At 34.1% G+C, this 18,495-nt stretch overlaps 1 protein-coding gene across 1 annotated transcript in view; it reads right to left on the reverse strand.

Moving 5' to 3' along the window:
- LOC138708686 (gonadotropin-releasing hormone receptor-like) overlaps nt 1–18,495 on the reverse strand; it is a 182,124-nt gene that overhangs the window by 14,402 nt on the left and 149,227 nt on the right. Inside the window, exon 4 of the mRNA XM_069838773.1 lies at nt 5,488–5,687. Within this exon, the coding sequence (XP_069694874.1) occupies nt 5,488–5,687 (200 nt within the window). The remainder of the gene's footprint in view (nt 1–5,487; nt 5,688–18,495) is intronic.

Genomic DNA, 18,495 nt, shown 5'->3' on the forward strand with positions numbered 1-18,495 from the left:
GACACCAATGAAAAATACACTTATACTGCAAAATAGTTACATTTTGAGAGTACTTTGAAACTGGAATTGGGTGAGCCATTGCTGGTACTGGTATATCTTATAGTGAACAAATTGACAATGAGGCAGTATCATTACATTTATTTCATATGGGAATATAAACATTATAGCGACATTCTTAATGCTCTTCACTTAACTTCACGTGCCACCCAGACTGAAGACATGTAGACCTAAATGATTAATGAAAAATATTTTTATTGGCCTTCAATTACCCACCTTAACCTTTTCTGACATTTGATGCGACAAGATCTCTAAAATAACTTTTACAGAAAAATAAGAAAATATCTAGAATTCGGTCCAATATAGACATAATATCAAGAGAGACCATAGGGAAACAGACTACATAAGTTACTGTGTAACTAACAGCTATCTTTTTAACTTGAAACGTTTATGCTCAAAAGTCAACATTTTAATTTTGAAGTACAAATTATTTCACTTCTTGTATACTATTCCCTGTTGAATTTACTCGAGGTCTTGAACTTACTTACTGGCTTTTAAGGAACTCGGAGGTTCATTGCCGCCCTCACATAAGCCCGCCATTGGTCCCTATCCTGAGCAAGATTAATCCAGTCTCTATCATCATATCCCACCTCCCTCAGATCCATTTTAATATTATCTTCCCATCTACGTCTTAGCCTCCCCAAAGGTCTCTTTCCCTCCGGCCTCCCAATTAATACTCTATATGCACGAAGGTATTGAATATCAACAAAATTCGTCCAATCGTTTAGGAACAATCACTCCTACATAGACAAATGTACAGACAGACAGAGACTATTTTTCGGTATCTGCCTTTCTCGTTAAAATATCGAAAATTAGTGTTTCTGTAATGTTACAATGCTTTCTTTTTATTTTTGGTATGATCATGGGTAAAAATAAACATACAAACTCAAAATGAATAAATAAATACAATATGAATAAATAAAAAAAAACAAACACAAAATAAATAAAAATAAAGAAACTCAAAATGAATGAATGTATGAATGATTTTTTTTTATTTTAGTTGGTTGGTTATTTAACGACGCTGTATCAACTACTAGGTTATTTAACGTCAATGAGATTGGAGATAGCGAGATGATATTTGGCGAGATGAGGCCGAGGATTCGCCATAGATTACCTTGCATTCACATTACGGTTGGGAAAAACCTCGGAAAAAACCCAACCAGGTAATCAGCCCAAGCGGGGATCGAACCCGCGCCCGAACGCAACTTCAGACCGGCAAGCAAGCGCTTTAACCGACTGAGCCACGCCGGTGGCTTGAATGAATGAATAAATAAACAAACAAACAAACAAACAAGAAATGAATAAATAAATAAACTAACACAAAATGAATGATAAATAAACAAATAGGTAATAAATAAATAAATAAATAAATAAATAAATAAATAGATGAATAAGTAGATAAATAAATAAATAAATAAATAAATAAATAAATAAATAAATAAATAAATAAATCCAAAAAAATAATTGAATGGATAAAAGAACAAGTAAATAAATAACTGAATAGTCAGTCAGTCAGTTAGTCAGTCAGTCGGTCAGTCAGTCAGTCAGTCAGTCAGTCAGTCAGTCAGTCAGTCAGTCAGTCAGTCAGTCAGTCAGTCAGTCAGTCAGTCAGTCAGTCAGTCAGTCAGTCAGTCAGTCAGTCAGTCAGTCAGTCAGTCAGTCAGTCAGTCAGTAAAATGAATGAATGAATGAATGAATGAATGAATAAATAAATAAATAAATAAATAAATAAATAAATAAATAAGCTTAACAAAATAAATAAACGTACAACTAAAAATGAATAGAAAAAAACTCATTTTATTCATTCATTCAATAAAGTGATTTTCTAGTTAGCCTATTATTTTTTTACGTAAGGAATATTGTCTAATTAATGACACACCGTTTGTGTCCAAAAGTTATGCTTTGTTTATATAGAGAATTATTTCTTACGTATAAATTTCATAAAACGTAATTTCATTACGCTTGCATTACAATGGATAATTGACAGAATGATGACAGGTATAGGCCTAACTAGAGTGGCCCTAGGAAATTGACAACTGAACTCGGTTCTATAATGTAGAAACTTGATATTCTAGTTTGTCTAGCTGTTCTGCTAATAGCGACTACATCTCTAATTGTTACCAATATGTACGTCAGGATGTTTCAGATTGGCTAGTATTAGCTTTCAGCAGTGGCGGCTTGTGAAAGTCTCTTATAGGGAGATTAAATTGTAGGACTCTTGCTCTATTCCAGCTCCATCTAATTGCAAGTCTTCCTCGATTTGTTAGATCTCGTGGAATGTGCACTTTTTTGTACCAATACTTTATTTATAGTCGCTTTAACTATAAACGTTATATTGTGATTTTACTATTCATTTTACTTATTTATTTAATTATGTACTTATATATGTGTTTTTATTCATATTCAGTATCTCAGAGTCAATTTATCTGGGAATTATGAACATAAAATATAATAATTTTTATTAAATACTAGCTGAAAGTACCCGGCGTTGCCCGGGTTTTCCTTTCTGCTTCTATTTTTAATTAAACTGGTTATTAAATTTTCGGAAATCTCGGAAACCTAACTATACACAACCAAAACGAATTGTCTTTACTAAGCTCTCCTCGCCCATAAAGATGAATCTTTACTTAACGCCACTTACATGAATTAATGAACTTCTTAGCCAAATGCCTGCCAGGGCTAACTCAATTTAAAACAGTTGTAAATCAGGCACCGAAAAGAAAACATTTCATCATGTGCCTGACGTTAAACTGTTGTTTTAAATTTATTTATTTATTTATTTGTTTTTATTCATTCATTTATTTTATTTATTTATTCTGGTGTAGTTAAGGCCATTAGGCCTTCTCTTCCGCACCACCAGAAATACAAATAAAGTAATAGAAAAATCAAACTATAAACAAAGTAAAACCCAACGAAAATATAATTCCTTCTCCTATTTCTGATCAGTTTCAGCATTGAATCAATATATACATATATAATTTAATTTATATTGGAAGATTTTTTTTTTACCTCTTGAACGCTGTACACCCACTTATATCATACCCAGTTTTTTTTTTAATATAACTTGAAACTATATCTCATAAATTCAGAACATATGATATTAATTCTAATTTTACACACAGAATACAGATACAATAGGCTATAAACTCGCAATAAGTCATTTTTAACATAAAGACTAATATTCTGAGAAACATATAGGTCTACCGGTATTTTAGAAATTAAGAGATTTTTATTTCCACAACGCTTAACATACTAAATTTGCAACGTGAACAACAATATTTTGAGAATTAATACAATGTTATTTTCAGTAGGCTTATGTACATTCACATACCACATTAGCAACATGACAAAAGTATCATTGAATTGCTTATTGATACGTGTAAAATCTTCTTTTTTTTCCACTTCTTGTATAAAATATAGTTGAGGATGTGAAAAACACGCAGTTTTTAAGTTAATGTCTGCAACTTTGAGCAACTGTCCTTGAGCTTCATTTTAATATGGCCATTACAAATGCTTGTGGCATTGAAATTGCAGTTGAATGAGTATCCTAGCAATACGTGGAATAAAAACATCTCCTTTTATTTTTGCAATTAATATTGCCAGTTCTATTACGTTTCGTATGAGTTTTTCACACCAATTCTTATTCGTGCATAATTTTGGTGGGTCAATATTTCACAATAGTACTATTGGTTATTCAGTATTAAGTAAATTATGTGGTAGCAATCCTTGTAGTTTCAAAGAATTCTAGAATTTAGTTGTATAAAACAGTTTGCTCACTATCTACAAAACTGCATCGAGGAATTCATAATACGGCCCTGGACTGCGTAAAGATACTTATTGTATGAATTATCTAGTTTTAGCCTTCATGATCTGTAACAACAATGTAATTTAATTTCGTGTTAAAATTTCCATGGCCTCGTGAAAGTCGATGTTGAATATAACAGACAATAATAAAAAACAATTGACTGTAGAAGATTTTGCGTTTTAATATTATACATGAAGATTTGATCTATTTATTTTTATTTTTTATAATTTTAATGAAATTAACTTCCATTTGCACAATTTTAATGTAGCCTATGTTCCTCTCCTAGTTATGAAGATTAAATGTGCAAACTTCGGCACATATCGGTCAAAGCGTGTAGATTTGTATAGAGAACATACACACATACATACATACATACATACATACTACATACATACATACACACATACATACCCATATTCAATTTTATATATTAAGATATGTCTTCATTTTAAATGAAAACTATAAAATCGCAATGTATTAATTTTATTTTGTTTATAATAATTCTTACTTACTTACTTACTTACTTACTTATGGCTTTTAAGCAGAGCTGGGCATCGGGAGCGGAACTAGACTCGAAACGGGTATGCTTAATATTCATCCGTCACTGAATCAACGCTGCGCGGTGTTCGGCGGGGAAGAAAGGGGATGAAGAGAAATCATGTGCCTCCCCGTGAGAGAGTAGAATCTGCTCTTGGTGCCCAGCCCTGCTTTTAAGGAACCCGCAGGTTCACTGTCGCCCTCACATAAGCCCGCCATTGGTCCCTATCCTGTGCAAGATTAATCCAGTCTCTATCATTATATCATTATATCCCACCTCCCTCAAATCCATTTTAATATTTTCCTCCCATCTACGTCTCGGCCTTCCCGAAGGTCTTTTTTTCCTCCGGTCTCCCAACTAATATTCTATATGCATTTCTGGATTCGCCCATACGTGCTACATGCCCTGCCCATCTCAAACGTTTAAATCTCATAACTTTATTCCTTTGCTGTGGTCATGCCAGAGAATCAGTCCCATTCCGAGGCTCATTATATGGATTCGTAACAAGCTGTTTTTTTACGATGATGGGTTGTTTAGCCCTTCGCCCAACCCCCAAGCTGGAGGACTAATACTAAATTTAATTAGCTCCTATTGCAATATCGTAGATGATTATTTTCTTTTACTATTTACTTCATTTTAATACATGCTACATGATAATAATAATAATAATTAGTTGATACATTTCTATCTGAAGTACAGAAGCGAGTTGACTGGAAGGGGGAGAAGCAAAGTATCTTTAGCCCATGAGCGCTTTTCATCAAAAGAGCCTGATATTGCAAAGTGATGGAGAATTAATAAACAATTAATTAGGAGAACGGAGGTAGCAGAAATAAAGTTCCTTAGAGTTCTAATCGGATAAAGGTTAGTTGACAGAAACAGACATGGCAAATCCCCAAAGAACTAAATAGACTATTTTTAAAAACACACACGCAAAGCGGATTATAGGAAAAACTAGAGTCATAATATTCAAAAGAATTGGAGAAGGATTCCATTAAAATAATAACACATACAATAAAATGCCATAGATGTCCAGCCGGAACGAGTTTTAGATTATGATGATGATGACAATGATGTGATAATTACGTACATGTTCATCAGGGTTGAGAAACATAAAGATGATCATCATGATGTAGTAAGGCGTCCAGCACACAATGAAAGCCACCACAATCACCACGGAGATGCGGAGAGATTTCATTTTGGCTCGATGAATTATCCGTCTCCTATTTACTTCAGATGCCACGTATTTGCCTCCCGCTTCTACCTCTGCCTTGAACATCTTTTCACTCTCTGAAACATACAAAATAAAAAACAGGAAATGAATTAGAAATTTACATTGCAATGCAACATAGGGTAAAGGTTGGTAATATTGTGATACGAGTAATATTGTGATAGTTCTTTTTGAAAATGTATTACAATTTTACTGAGCGAGAGAAGGACTGACTGGTTTTGTGTAGCAACTTGTCCACGAACATTGGCTTAATACGTTGACGCAAAAAACCGATCTTCCTCTCGCTCAGTAAAATTGTAATAAATGCCTGAAAGAACTATCATTATTTGTATCACAATATTACCAAACTTTACCCTATTTATTAATATGAAGATAAATTGTAACATTTCTGGAAATATGAATAATAAAGTTTTGAAAGAGAATTAGTTTTTCAGCAATCTCATTGTGTTCAGATGTCACTAGTTGTCACACAAGAAGTGAGAACGTCAAGACGCGATGAGACTATCAGCTATCGTGATATTTGTTTCGGTTTTATTTAAGCTTCAACATTTACAGAATTCACTAGAGAAAAAAATGACAAGTAAGGTGCCAAAAAAAAGTGACCGCTCTCTAGAATATAAGTTACCTTTGGGTATCTTCGCTACAATTCGGAGACAGGCGATGTTATCTACATGTTGTTGGACCACGTGGCCTGATATCTACAGTTAAAATTGAAGTGTTCTGCGTGTTACTATTGTAGCGTAGTGTATGACATTATGGCTGCAAATGGAAAGAAGAATTTTATTCTCAACACAAATATCTTTAGTGGCATAAACAAAACAAACTTACTGGCGTCTGCCTTAGAAAATTCAAACAATTAAAAGTAAAAACAAACAAAAACAAAAAGCCACGATTCAATATTTAGTTCATCTTCCTCCTATCTCGATCACATCTTGCAGTTGAGTGGCTTTGGAATCGACTAATCTTTTCAAATTGCGACTGTTCTCAGCCACGGCATCCCAGGCATCCTGGACGAGCTTCCACAAATCATCAAGACGTCTTGGAGTAATAGCTTGCAACTGTATTTCCATCTAAACTTCGTTTCTGGAGTCTGTAGAGTAGGGATCGGCAAAAGATATTTAGCCTACTAACAACTTCAATTTAGTGTAACTCTGAAAATACTGAAATTAGGACACATGTTTATATGACATATTTTGCTCAGAATGTCTTCGGAAATAAACTCTGTAAGTGGCGGTAAATCGTCGTGATTGCCTACCTAGTTGTGTGGACGGAGGGGATAGACAGACAATCGCTGCAATCGTTGAAGTCTGAATATTCATATATGATCAGTGCCACTGAAATTTCTGTCGAATTTTTGTATCCAATGTCATTATGTCATTCACCCAAGCTTACCCATCTGTGAGCGACGAGACAAAACTATAGTTACTTTTGTCACCGTAGGCGTTACGCTCGATGCATCATGATAGGAATACTAAGTAGCACAGCATGATGATGATTAATGGAACCGGAGTGCGAATTAAGATTTCTGATGAAGGGAGGGATAGAATCCTAGATAGAGAATACCACACATAAAATTATTATCCGCATTCGATACGGCTCAACGCTTGGTCGCACTGAGTTGCTTGTCTTGCATCTTGATCATAATAATAATTATATCCATGAGCAGGCTTAAGATAAGATGTGTAATTACTAAGTTATTGATTGTTACCAGCTTGCTGGTGATGATAATACAGAAATATTATTTTCTTTGCTTACTTTGTTCTTTATAAAGTACATATACTCGTATTAAAACATTTTGCGAGTGGGGATAGAAGTTATCCCTGGCAGGGATTTATGAGAGGGGGATAACTTTCCTACAGGGGGGGAATCCTCCCCATCCCCCAGTTAATTCGCACCCTGAATGGAACAACGGTAGAGATACCAGTAGAGGAAACGGGAGTAATCTGCGAAACCTACCACCAAATTATTCTACACAAAGTACAATTGGATTCGCCTGGATTTGAATCCGCATAACTGCTTACAGGATTTGTACAGATCTCACTTATGTAAATACACATGTTTCCATAATAAATTAAAACTCTGAATCGAGTACAGGGAAAAAAGTGTTCTGAGCTTGACGCGAGTCTCCTAGTGCCGAAGTTAGGAAAGCATAACATGTCTTCATAGCTTATAGGAGTTGTGTATTTATTCGTGCTTTTATCAGTTATTGTTCTTACTCCATTTGAATCCTTCTTTACCCTTTAAGCTACAGAACTTGGACGTAATATTATTTGACATTCCAGACCGCATTCGCTGAATAGTGTGGTATGACATAAAGGCTATTATCTTAGCTGCCGAGTCACACGGGTTTTAATATCGACAACCCGTGTGCATCCGCCTCGTACACACAAGAAACGCAATTGAAGTCACTCAGAGAGAGAGAGAGAGAGAGAGAGAGAGAGAGGGGCGAGTGAAGAGAAAAGTGAAATAAATGGGAAAGAAAGAGGGGAACCAGAGAAAGGGAAAAAATGGACGGAAGAGGGACGAAGAAAGAAAACAGGTAAAGAACTGGTACAAAATATAAAAACTTCTTCTTCTTCTTCTTCTTTTTCTTCTGTACTTTACGGATTATGCGAGTTGCCTGTTTTGAATTCACAGCAAGCCTTTTCAGTTAGAGCGGCACTGTTGAACTTTATCCTTTATTGAAAATATTTGAAATCGTTTCTAGTTTCTTCATTTTTGTACGATCTCATTTTGTGCATCCTTTGGTTCTTCTTAGGAATTCATTTATGCATTTTCCATACTACAAGTTTTCTACTTTTCATTGCTATACAAAAGCAGAGGAATAGCCACAATTTTATCAAAATTACGAAAGCGAAGTTAAGGATTGTAAAAGATAGGAAAAGAGAAAGAAGAACGAAAGAATCTGAGTAATTGAGAGAAAAAGAAAAGAAAAAAAAAAAGAAAAACTAGGAAGACAAAGAAAGAAGGAAAGAGAGAGGAAACTAAAACGAAGAAGAGAAGGAAAGTCGTTAGAAGTAAATTTCTGTTGGATTGGTTCGAATGGTGAATTTTATTTTTCTCTTAATTTTTCATCATGATGCATCGAGAGCAACGCCTACGGCGACAAAAGTAACTACAGTTTTGGTTCGTCGCTCACAAATGGGTAAGGTTGGGTATATGACATAATGGCATTGGATACAAAAATTCTACAGAAATTTCATTTATTGCATTCCATAGATCTTACATTAGGAATGAAGCTTTAAGATGTGGAACAAGTCAAAATTTTACAAGATTACAATTACAATTTTTTACAATTTCACTTTCAATATTTTAAAATAGTTAATACTCGTATTATCATTCCCAACTTGAGGGAATTTTTGTATGTTTTTGTTGTAATGTCTTGGGCCTAAATTTGCAATATGCTTTAGGGTCTATTCCTCTTTAAGTTTCAAGTACGAGTACTAGGGTGCAACAATTTCTTCCTTTCTTTCTTCCTTGCTTCATTTCTTTCTTTCTTCCTTCCTTCTTTTCTCTTTCCTCCTTCCTTTCTTTTTCTTTCTTCCTTCCATCATTTCTTTCTTTCTTTCGTCCTTTTCTTCCTTTCCTCCTTCCTTTGTTTTTCTTTCTTTCTCCCTTCTTTTCTTTCTTTTTCCTTCTTCCTTCCTTCATTTCTTTCTTTCTTCCTCCTTCTCTTTCTTTTTCTTTCTTCCTTCATTTCTTTCTTTCCCCCTTCCTTTCTTTTTCTTCCTTCCTTCATTTATTTCTTTCTTCCGTCTTTTCTTTCTTTCCTCCTTTCTTTCCTTTTTCTTTCCTCTTGTCTTCATTTCTTTCTTTCTTTCTTCTTTTCTTTCTTTCCTCCTTCCTTTCTTTTTCTTTCTTTCCTCCTTCCTTTCTTTTTCTTTCTTCCTTCCTTCATTTCTTTCTTTCTTTCTTTTTCTTCCTTCCTTCCTTCATTTCTTTCTCTCTTCCTTCTTTTCTTTCTTTCCCCCTTCCTTTCTTTTTCTTCCTTCCTTCCTCCATTTATTTCTTTCTTCCTTCTTTTCTTTCTTTCCTCCTTTCTTTTTTTCTTTCTTCCTTCCTTCATTTCTTCCTTTATGTTTTCTTTCCTCTTGCCTTCATTTCTTTCCTTCTTCCTTCTTTTCTTTCTTTCCTCCTTCCTTTCTTTTTCTTTCATTCTTCCCTCCATTTCTCTCTTTCTTTCTTCTTTTCTTTCTTTCCTCCTTCCTTTCTTTTTCTTTCTTTCTTCCTTCATTTCTTTCTTTCTTCCTTCTTTTCTTTCTTTCCTCCTTTCTTTTTCTTCCTTCCTTCCTTCATTTCTTTCTCTCTTCCTTCTTTTCTTTCTTTCCTCCTTCCTTTCTTCCTTCCTTCCTTCTTTTCTTTTTTTCTCCTTCCTTCATTTTTCTTTCCTCCTTCCTTTCTTTTTCTTTCTTCCTTCATTTCTTTCTTTCTTCCTTATTTTCTTTCTTTTACATTATTTATATATGTATTTATTTGTTTCACATTACACATCTGTTTTAAGACTTTTTTTTCTTTTTCATTTCTACTGTATTTGAAAGCACGAGCTCTTCTCTTTTGGGAGGTTCTTTATTTATTTGCTTATTTATTTATTTATTTATTTATTTATTTATTTATTTATTTATTTCACGTCTGTTCTAAGATATTTTCTCTTTTTTCTTCCTACTGTATCTCCAAGGACGAGCTCTACTCATTCGGACTATAGGCCTACTATAGGCCTATAGCGTTTCTTTTTTTTTTTTTTTTGCTTTTATTATTAAGTTAGATTAGATAAAATTTATACATTCATTTAAGTTATTTATTTATGCTTAAGGTTAAATTATTGTATAATTAAGTTCCGGTATAATTGTGTCCTAGTGTTCTATAACAATGTCTTTCTTATATATTTCAACAAACTTTACAAAATGATGTCAACAAACACAAGCGCCTTCACACTAAACCTGAAATCAGAAATTAAGCTCGTAACACGAAAGGATGAACGAGCGGCATAACACAAATTGCTTTTCCGACATCAGGAACTCTGAAAATACGAATTTTCTTTAAATTCCCGAAATTAAATTGTTACATCACCACCATATTTTCCTCATATATCGATTCATGAAAAGATAGCTTGCTTTTTTAGTATATGCGTACTTTTGTAAGTAGAATACAAGGAGTGGCATTTCTCCTTCAATCATTTTTGAGGAGTTGGATCTTAGCCATTACCAGTTGGACTTCCACGCCCCCTGCTGTATAATACTCTGCTCTCAAGCCTCATCTAAAGTTACTCGTGCCATAAACTGCGATGAAATGCTTTCCTTTGTTTTTATGGACGTTTTTGCAGTACTCCAAAATGTGAAATTGGTTTCCTGACGTCTGTTTTTATTTATTTTTTCTTCTCTCTTTCTTCTGAAAGCACTACAGAAGCATTGCAGCTTTAAACTTTTTGTACGAACTTGAAATTAAAAAATAATGTCTTTATGACATAACTGTACAACGAGAAATGCAGGATAATAGAGGGAATAGGCAATTCTTAAATCAAATTCAGATAACTGAGAAAAAAAATTAAGATAAGTACCTATAACAAGGGTAGGTTACTTTCACGATGATCAACGTGGTACGAAGTTATGGGGCATATGCACCTATGGTCCGTCCCAAGAATCTGTAGAGTAGGAACACAGTCTAGTATATACAGTCACGAAGCTCAATACGTAGTAAATATGCATCCATAGATAGTTGCTAACCACTAGGATCGCTACTATCGCCTCATCACAGACAATGCAAAATAGTACCTGCACAGTCTATTGTTCCTAGTACCCTCATAAACTCAAGCTTCGTGACTATATATACTAGACCGTAGTAGAAAGATGAAGCAAGACCTCTGCGCAAGTGGTATGTGGAAGGGCTAGGGCCAATGATCGCTCTGGGGGGAGGTGTTGGTTCAACGAAGCTACCAATCGCTTGCAGGGATTCGATCACTATCTGAACTCTACTCTCCTTCTACCGCGAGCATCTTACCCCTTGGCGGCCTCGAGCTGATGCTGCCCGCAATACACTCCGGCACAGATAGACTCCGCCCACATATTCCACAAATTCCTGGGACGGACCATAGATGTAGACACACTCAACGTTTAAGATCTACATGTCGGCTTCATTATCAGGGAGGATAGGGGAAGAGGAACGGGAAAACCTACGTTTTGGATCCGTTAGTAACAGCTTTTGTCCAAAACACGGTGCAAGTACCCAGAAACCTTGCATCATAACCAATACAAATAATGAAGAAATAGGTACACATAGCTGCCTACAACTAACAAAATTTCAACTGTTTATTGCAAGAATGATAAAAATTTCTTGGTTCCCTCCTGTACAGACTTCACTTTTTATTCTCTCATTTTCTATGACTTTTTTTAAAGCACATTCTTACATATTTTGTTCACTTCTGGATTGTTGAGAATATTCATCGTTGCAAAGTTAGTAGAATGGCTGAGATTGAATGGGTGATAGATTCAAAATGGTGGTTTGATGAGAAATGTAATGTTAAGTGTCGTAGTAAACACGTTATTAAAAATGTTGTTCCAATAATTACGTGTAATCCGTGGACAAAATACTGAATATTGTATTTCATTTTCCGTTGAAAGCGGTTTATTTCAGTGGTAAAGTTTACATAATCTCATATCAGATCTAAATATTAGGAAAATTAAGTAACCCTCCTGTTTAGAAATCAAATAAATTAAAAGAAAAATGTCGCGTGACATGGTAAAAGAATTCGTTAGTGTAGTTTTACAGAATATGTTACCGTAACATTATTCTAAATTTTCTTGCGTTTCTTGACCATTAACAAAAAAATCGCAACACAAAGCTCGAAATCTGATATTCTACAAATTCACAGATGTAATTTTTGACGGCTCCTGAAGAACTGCATTCCTTAGAGCAAGACATGATTCGAAAAAGGATTATTTTTTTTGTAGATAATAATGCATTATGCCATATTGGAGTTGTGAAGTAGTTTAGACGAACAAAAAGCTGCGATTCAACACCTAATTTCTCCTGATTAATATTTTTGCTCATGTAATAAATTTACATTAAACTGTAGCAATTTGAAAATACTAAAATTCAATAAAAATGTTAATAGAAGAAAGGTTAACAGCAATGAACAGGATATTCCTGCAAGGTACCTATTGAACATTTTAACAACATACAAGAAAACGTGTAAATCTGATATCTATATTTTTGAGAACTAAAATAAATTACGTTGAAGTAGGAGTTACTAATATCTTACAATTCTTTTCTCAAATAACTTATTTTAAGACATCTGGTATTGACCTTGGAAGCAAAATATGAAGAATTGCTTTGAAAACTTCTGTTTAGATCTGAATTGCTGAATTTTTATTACTATTTGCTGGATTGTCCTCAAGCTTTTGTAAATACACTCGCGATATTATCGGTGTCTGGGAAGAGAATGAATTTCATTATTACGTCAGCAACTTTCTACTGCAGCCCAAGTTCTTGTTTCTCGATCAACTTTAAATTCATGATATGAATTTCAAATTCCGAAATTGATTTCGACTTCGCGAAAGCAAGAATACGAGATGCTGCAAAGTGAATTCCATGTGCTGTTTTCTCAAAAGACTTCCTGCAAGTCATTTTTATTTCAAAACTAACATAATCTCTCATGTAAGAACACGACTTCATTTAGTTATTCATTAGTTCTATTTGAACTACTTAACACCAGTACTCTTTGTTGTTTTAATATGTAACATCTCCGCCCAAAGTATAGTTAACGGCTAGCAAAAAATTCCGTGACTTTTGCGTAAGTTTTACTTCAGAATCGCGGTTCTATTTGTAAACTTAGTTGAATAGGAATTTTACTGTATTTATTTAACGAAATATATTAATAGTATCATAGGGTTAAAGATGACTAAAATCTACCTCTGTGGGTAAAACGGTGGCTTTTCCATCAGTATAGATGCAGTGGACTAAGTTCGATTCCTGGCAGAGAAGTAGAGGTATTTATTAGAGACCTGCGTTTGGTCACTTCAAATACAAGTTAGGTGCACGTCGATCATAAGTAACTTCGCTTAGTACGGAGAGCACTGAGAATCAAAAAAGTTCAATGTACAGTGAAACATTCTCTCCATACGCTCCGGTACTGAGTTTACTATTTATTACACTTATTGATAGATCAAATACTGAAAATAAGTTCCTTATCACTTTTAATTTATAATTTTTATATTAATTTTCTGTTAATAATTAATTGGAATAGGCTTATGAAAACGAACTTATAGAATTAAATATATGAAAGCTTGTACAATAAAGTACTTACTTTATTGAGGCTTTTGTTGTATAGGCCTATACATTTTTGTTGGTTGATATTAGAGGAATAAATGGTCAAGGCATATATTTATTATTTATATACAGTGAAACCTGTTCAAATCGGAACCTGAATAATCCGGAATCCTGTCTATTTCGGAACAATTTATTGGTCCCGGCGAAATTTGTATGTATTATGTGTAATTTTTCCTGAATAAAACGGAAACTGTCCAACGCGAAAACGGAAACTGTCTGCTACTGTTCAAAACGGAAACAATATTTTGGACACACTATAGTTTGTAACTATATTTTGAAACAGCGTGTAATTTCAAGGAATATACGAAATATGTAGGTCACTAAGATAAAAACAAGTTTTCTTTGCAAAATTTTAGAGGGTACGAGGGTGTGTTGGCCTGTCGGTCATAAATTTTATTACCCTGTTGACTAGGCAGACCAGTCCCTTCAAAGATTTTCAATGCTTCACACCCGTGTACTGTCGTAGCTAAAAGCGGCTACACACGACCCAATCTGCAGGGTCCGATTTGCAGGGCGGTTGGGTCGGACGAATTGGTTCTGCTCTCCACACGACCCAACTTGCAGTAGGCTGATCCGCTCCGTTGTGAAAAGATATATCATGGCTCGTTCACTTTCCAAGTTTCAAAAAGTTGGAATTGCATTGAGTTTGTTGTTACAGAACGATGAACAGGTACTATATGAAGAAAATTTTTTCCGATTAAAAAAATATTTAGGCATATATATATATATATATATTTTTTTTTTTTTCAAGATTAAAAATGTTGAGAGTTCACTGTGCAGTGATGAAGCGTTTCTCTCATAACTTAAAAACTTGTTAACTTTTCATGTTCCCTCTTTTTTTATTTTATTGCTGAAACTCATGTTTACAATATCATGCTCTTTCAACTACAGTCCTTAATAAACAATATTTTTTTTTATTTTGTGTAATAGAAAATACTGATGTTTGACCACTTTTTAAAATGAATTTATTTTTTATCAGACAATCTACTAACGGTAGAGAAGTGATCTTACATCATATTGTAGATATGACGTGCATAAATACACACAACAAAAATTCCTTCACAGAATGTTGGATAGTTTTTGAGTTATGTGGGAAACGCATCATCACTGCACAGTGAGCTGAATTAAAAAAAAAAAAAAAAAAAAAAAAAAAAAAGTAAATAATTTTTTAAACGTAATTTTTTTTTTCACAGAGAAGGAGGACAGTTGTCTATGCGGATGACGTGAATTTGTTAGGAGAAAATCCATAAACGATTAGGGAAAACACGGAAATTTTACTTGCAGCAAGTAAAGAGATAGGTTTGGAAGTAAATCCCGAAAAGAAAAAGCATATGATTATGACTCGTGACCAGAATATTGTACGAAATGGAAATATAAATATTGGAAATTTATCTTTTGAAGAGGCGGAAAAATTCAAATACCTGGGAGCAAAAGTAACAAATATAAATGATACTCGGGAGGAGATTAAACACAGAATAAATATGCGAAATGCCTGTTATTATTCGGTTGAGAAGCTTTTATCATCCAGTCTGCTGTCAAAAATCTGAAAGTTAGAATTTATAAAACAGTTATATTACCAGTTGTTCTTTATGGTTGTGAAACGTGGACTCTTACTTTGAGAGAGGAACATAGGTTAAGGGTGTTTGAGAATAAAGTATTTAGCAAAATATTTGGGGCTAAGAGGGATGAAGTTACAGGAGAATGGAGAAAGTTACACAACTGCATGCATTGTATTCTTCACCTGACATAATTAGGAACATTAAATCCAGACGTTTGAGATGGGCAGGGCATGTAGCACGTATGGGCGAATCCAGAAATTAACTTAGAAAGCATGTTGTAAATATTCAGATTGTCAATGTTAATACAGATAATACAATATAGTATTTGTTTTATTCAGTCTTATGACAAATCAATTATTAAAACAATGACTTATATTTCATAACATGTAGCCATTGAGATTTACACAAATAAGTTACGAACGTTTTCGCCCATTCAGGCATCTTCAGGTTCAGTGTTAAACTTTAATAATGAGATATTGTACACTGAACTTGAAGATGCCTGAATGGGCGAAAACGTTCGTAACTTAATTGTATAAAACTCAATGACTACATGTTATGAAATATAAGTCATTGTTTTAATAATTGATTTGTCATAAGACTGAATAAAACAAATATTATATTGTATTATCTGAATCCAGAAATGCATATAAAGTGTTAGTTGGGAGGCCGGAGAGAAAAAGGCCTTTGGGGAGGCCGAGACGTAGATGGGAAGATAATATTAAAATGGATAGGGAGGTGGGATTTGATGATAGAGACGATTTATCTTGCTCAGGATAGGGACCAATGGCGGGTTTAAGTGAGGGCGGCAATGAACCTCCGGGTTCCTTAAAAGCCAGTAAGTAAGTAAGCAGAAGGACATTGTTTTATACATATTAATTTTCATTATTGCACAAGATACAGTAATGGAGGAAAAAAATGTTTAATATTTCCAAAATTTTACTGCTGTAAGCTGTATCTAACCTCTTAAAAAGAAGAAAACATTTAAACTCTTCTCATATTTTCGACAAAGCATAGGTGTGCATATTGATAACGTTGATCCTATTGTGTTGGCATGCTGTGCACTACATAATTTGTATTTTTAGAGAAGAATTTCTAAAGCCTGATTACGCATATCTCTGTTCAGATAATTTGCGTTTGAAATGTCCCTTAAACAAGGCATATCTTTATACAGTTCAAAAATATCCTTCCAGACTTCTTTTTCCTTTTCCGTCATTTCACGTGGCACTCACTGTCACTGCTCTCAGTTCTTCATAAACGCCACTTCTGCAAGCTGCAACTGACAAGAAATCGGCCCGATCGTGCTACACACGACCCAACTTGCAGGGTGTTGGAGTGGGGGAGTCGGCAGATTGGGTGGCTGCCCGAACCAACCACCCGACAAGAGGTTTGTTGTCCCTGCAAGCCTACACACCACCCGATCGGCAGGGTCCCTGCAAATCGGACCCTGCAGATTGGGTCGTGTGTAGCCGCTTTAAATAATAATAATAATGATTTATTTAACCTGGCAGAGTTAAGGCCATACGGCCTTCTCTAACACTCAACCAGGAGTAAAGACTGCGTTACAAAAACACTACAAATTTACAAATTACACTACAATTTTACACACAAAACTGAATAAGATAATAATAATAATAAAAAATAAACAACAAATAAGAAGAAATCAGACATAATATATAACATACAGAAAGAAAGAAAAAAGCATAATAATATGTGAACAGCAGGTCAAAATAAATGAGGCATACAAAAAAAGACAATTATTCATAATAATAATAATAATAATAATAATAATAATAATAATAATAATAATAATAATAATAAATAAGAATAGTAATAATGATGATAATAATAATAATAATAATAATAATAATAATAATAATAATAATAATAATAATACTAATAGTAGTAATAAAATAGTGCAGTACAAAGTATACAGTGAATACAATATTTCTAAGTACACACAATAAGGAAAATTAAGATTATATATAGCTCAACTTATCACATTAGAGATATAACATTATCGGAAAATATGAAAACAAAAATATAAAATAAGTTGAATATCATTAGAACATAAAAAAAATGTGAATATGTGGAAACATGCAATACAACACTTGTCATAATAGTAAGTTAGTTTGGCAACTCGTCATAAGATAATTTTCTAACTTGGATTTGAAAGAATTCAATGTTCGGCAGCCCTTGACTTCAGGCGGCAGAGAGTTCCAGTGACGAGAGGTAGCAACAGTGAAGGATGAGGAATACAGAGATGATGCGTGAAGTGGAATTTCTAGCGTGTTATCGCGTTGTGATCGAGTATTAATATTATGATAGCGAGAGAGAGTATGAAAACGAGCGAATAAATAATAGGGGGATGAAGTGTGCATAATTCGATATAAGAGAGAAAGTGAGTGCAGATTTCTCCTCTCATGTAACCTAAGCCATGATAACTTCTTGAAAGAAGGTGAGATATGATCATAGTATCGAACATTACAAATGAAGCGGACGCAAGCGTTATGAACACGCTGTAGTTTCTGAGCGGAATCAATCCTGAGATCACTGAACAAAACGTCGCAATAATCGAAGTGAGGTAGAATGAGTGTCTGTACCAGCGTCTGTTTTAATTTAGATGGATAATGATACAATCTTTTTAGTGAATGGAGAATAGAGAATGCCTTCTTACATGCATATTTAATATGCGTATCCCAATTGAGATTAGATTCGAAATGTACTCCGAGATTTTTGACGGTAGAGCTAAACGGGAAATAGAGCGCAAGTGTAGTGATTTCCAGGTAAAAAAAAAAGTTGCATAAAATGCGGCATTAATATTAAGTTATGAAGTAAAAGTTGTCGAGATAAAGGAAAATTAGAAACAAAGTCTATGTGAATTAATGTTGAAGTTCAGTGGAAAACTCAGGTGTGACACTTTAAAAATTAAAGATCATAATGAGTGAGTGGCTTGCGGCGGATATTGGTGACAAAAAAGAAACAAGAA

This window comes from Periplaneta americana, chromosome 11, assembly GCF_040183065.1.
Source record: "Periplaneta americana isolate PAMFEO1 chromosome 11, P.americana_PAMFEO1_priV1, whole genome shotgun sequence".
Classification (NCBI taxonomy): domain Eukaryota; kingdom Metazoa; phylum Arthropoda; class Insecta; order Blattodea; family Blattidae; genus Periplaneta; species Periplaneta americana.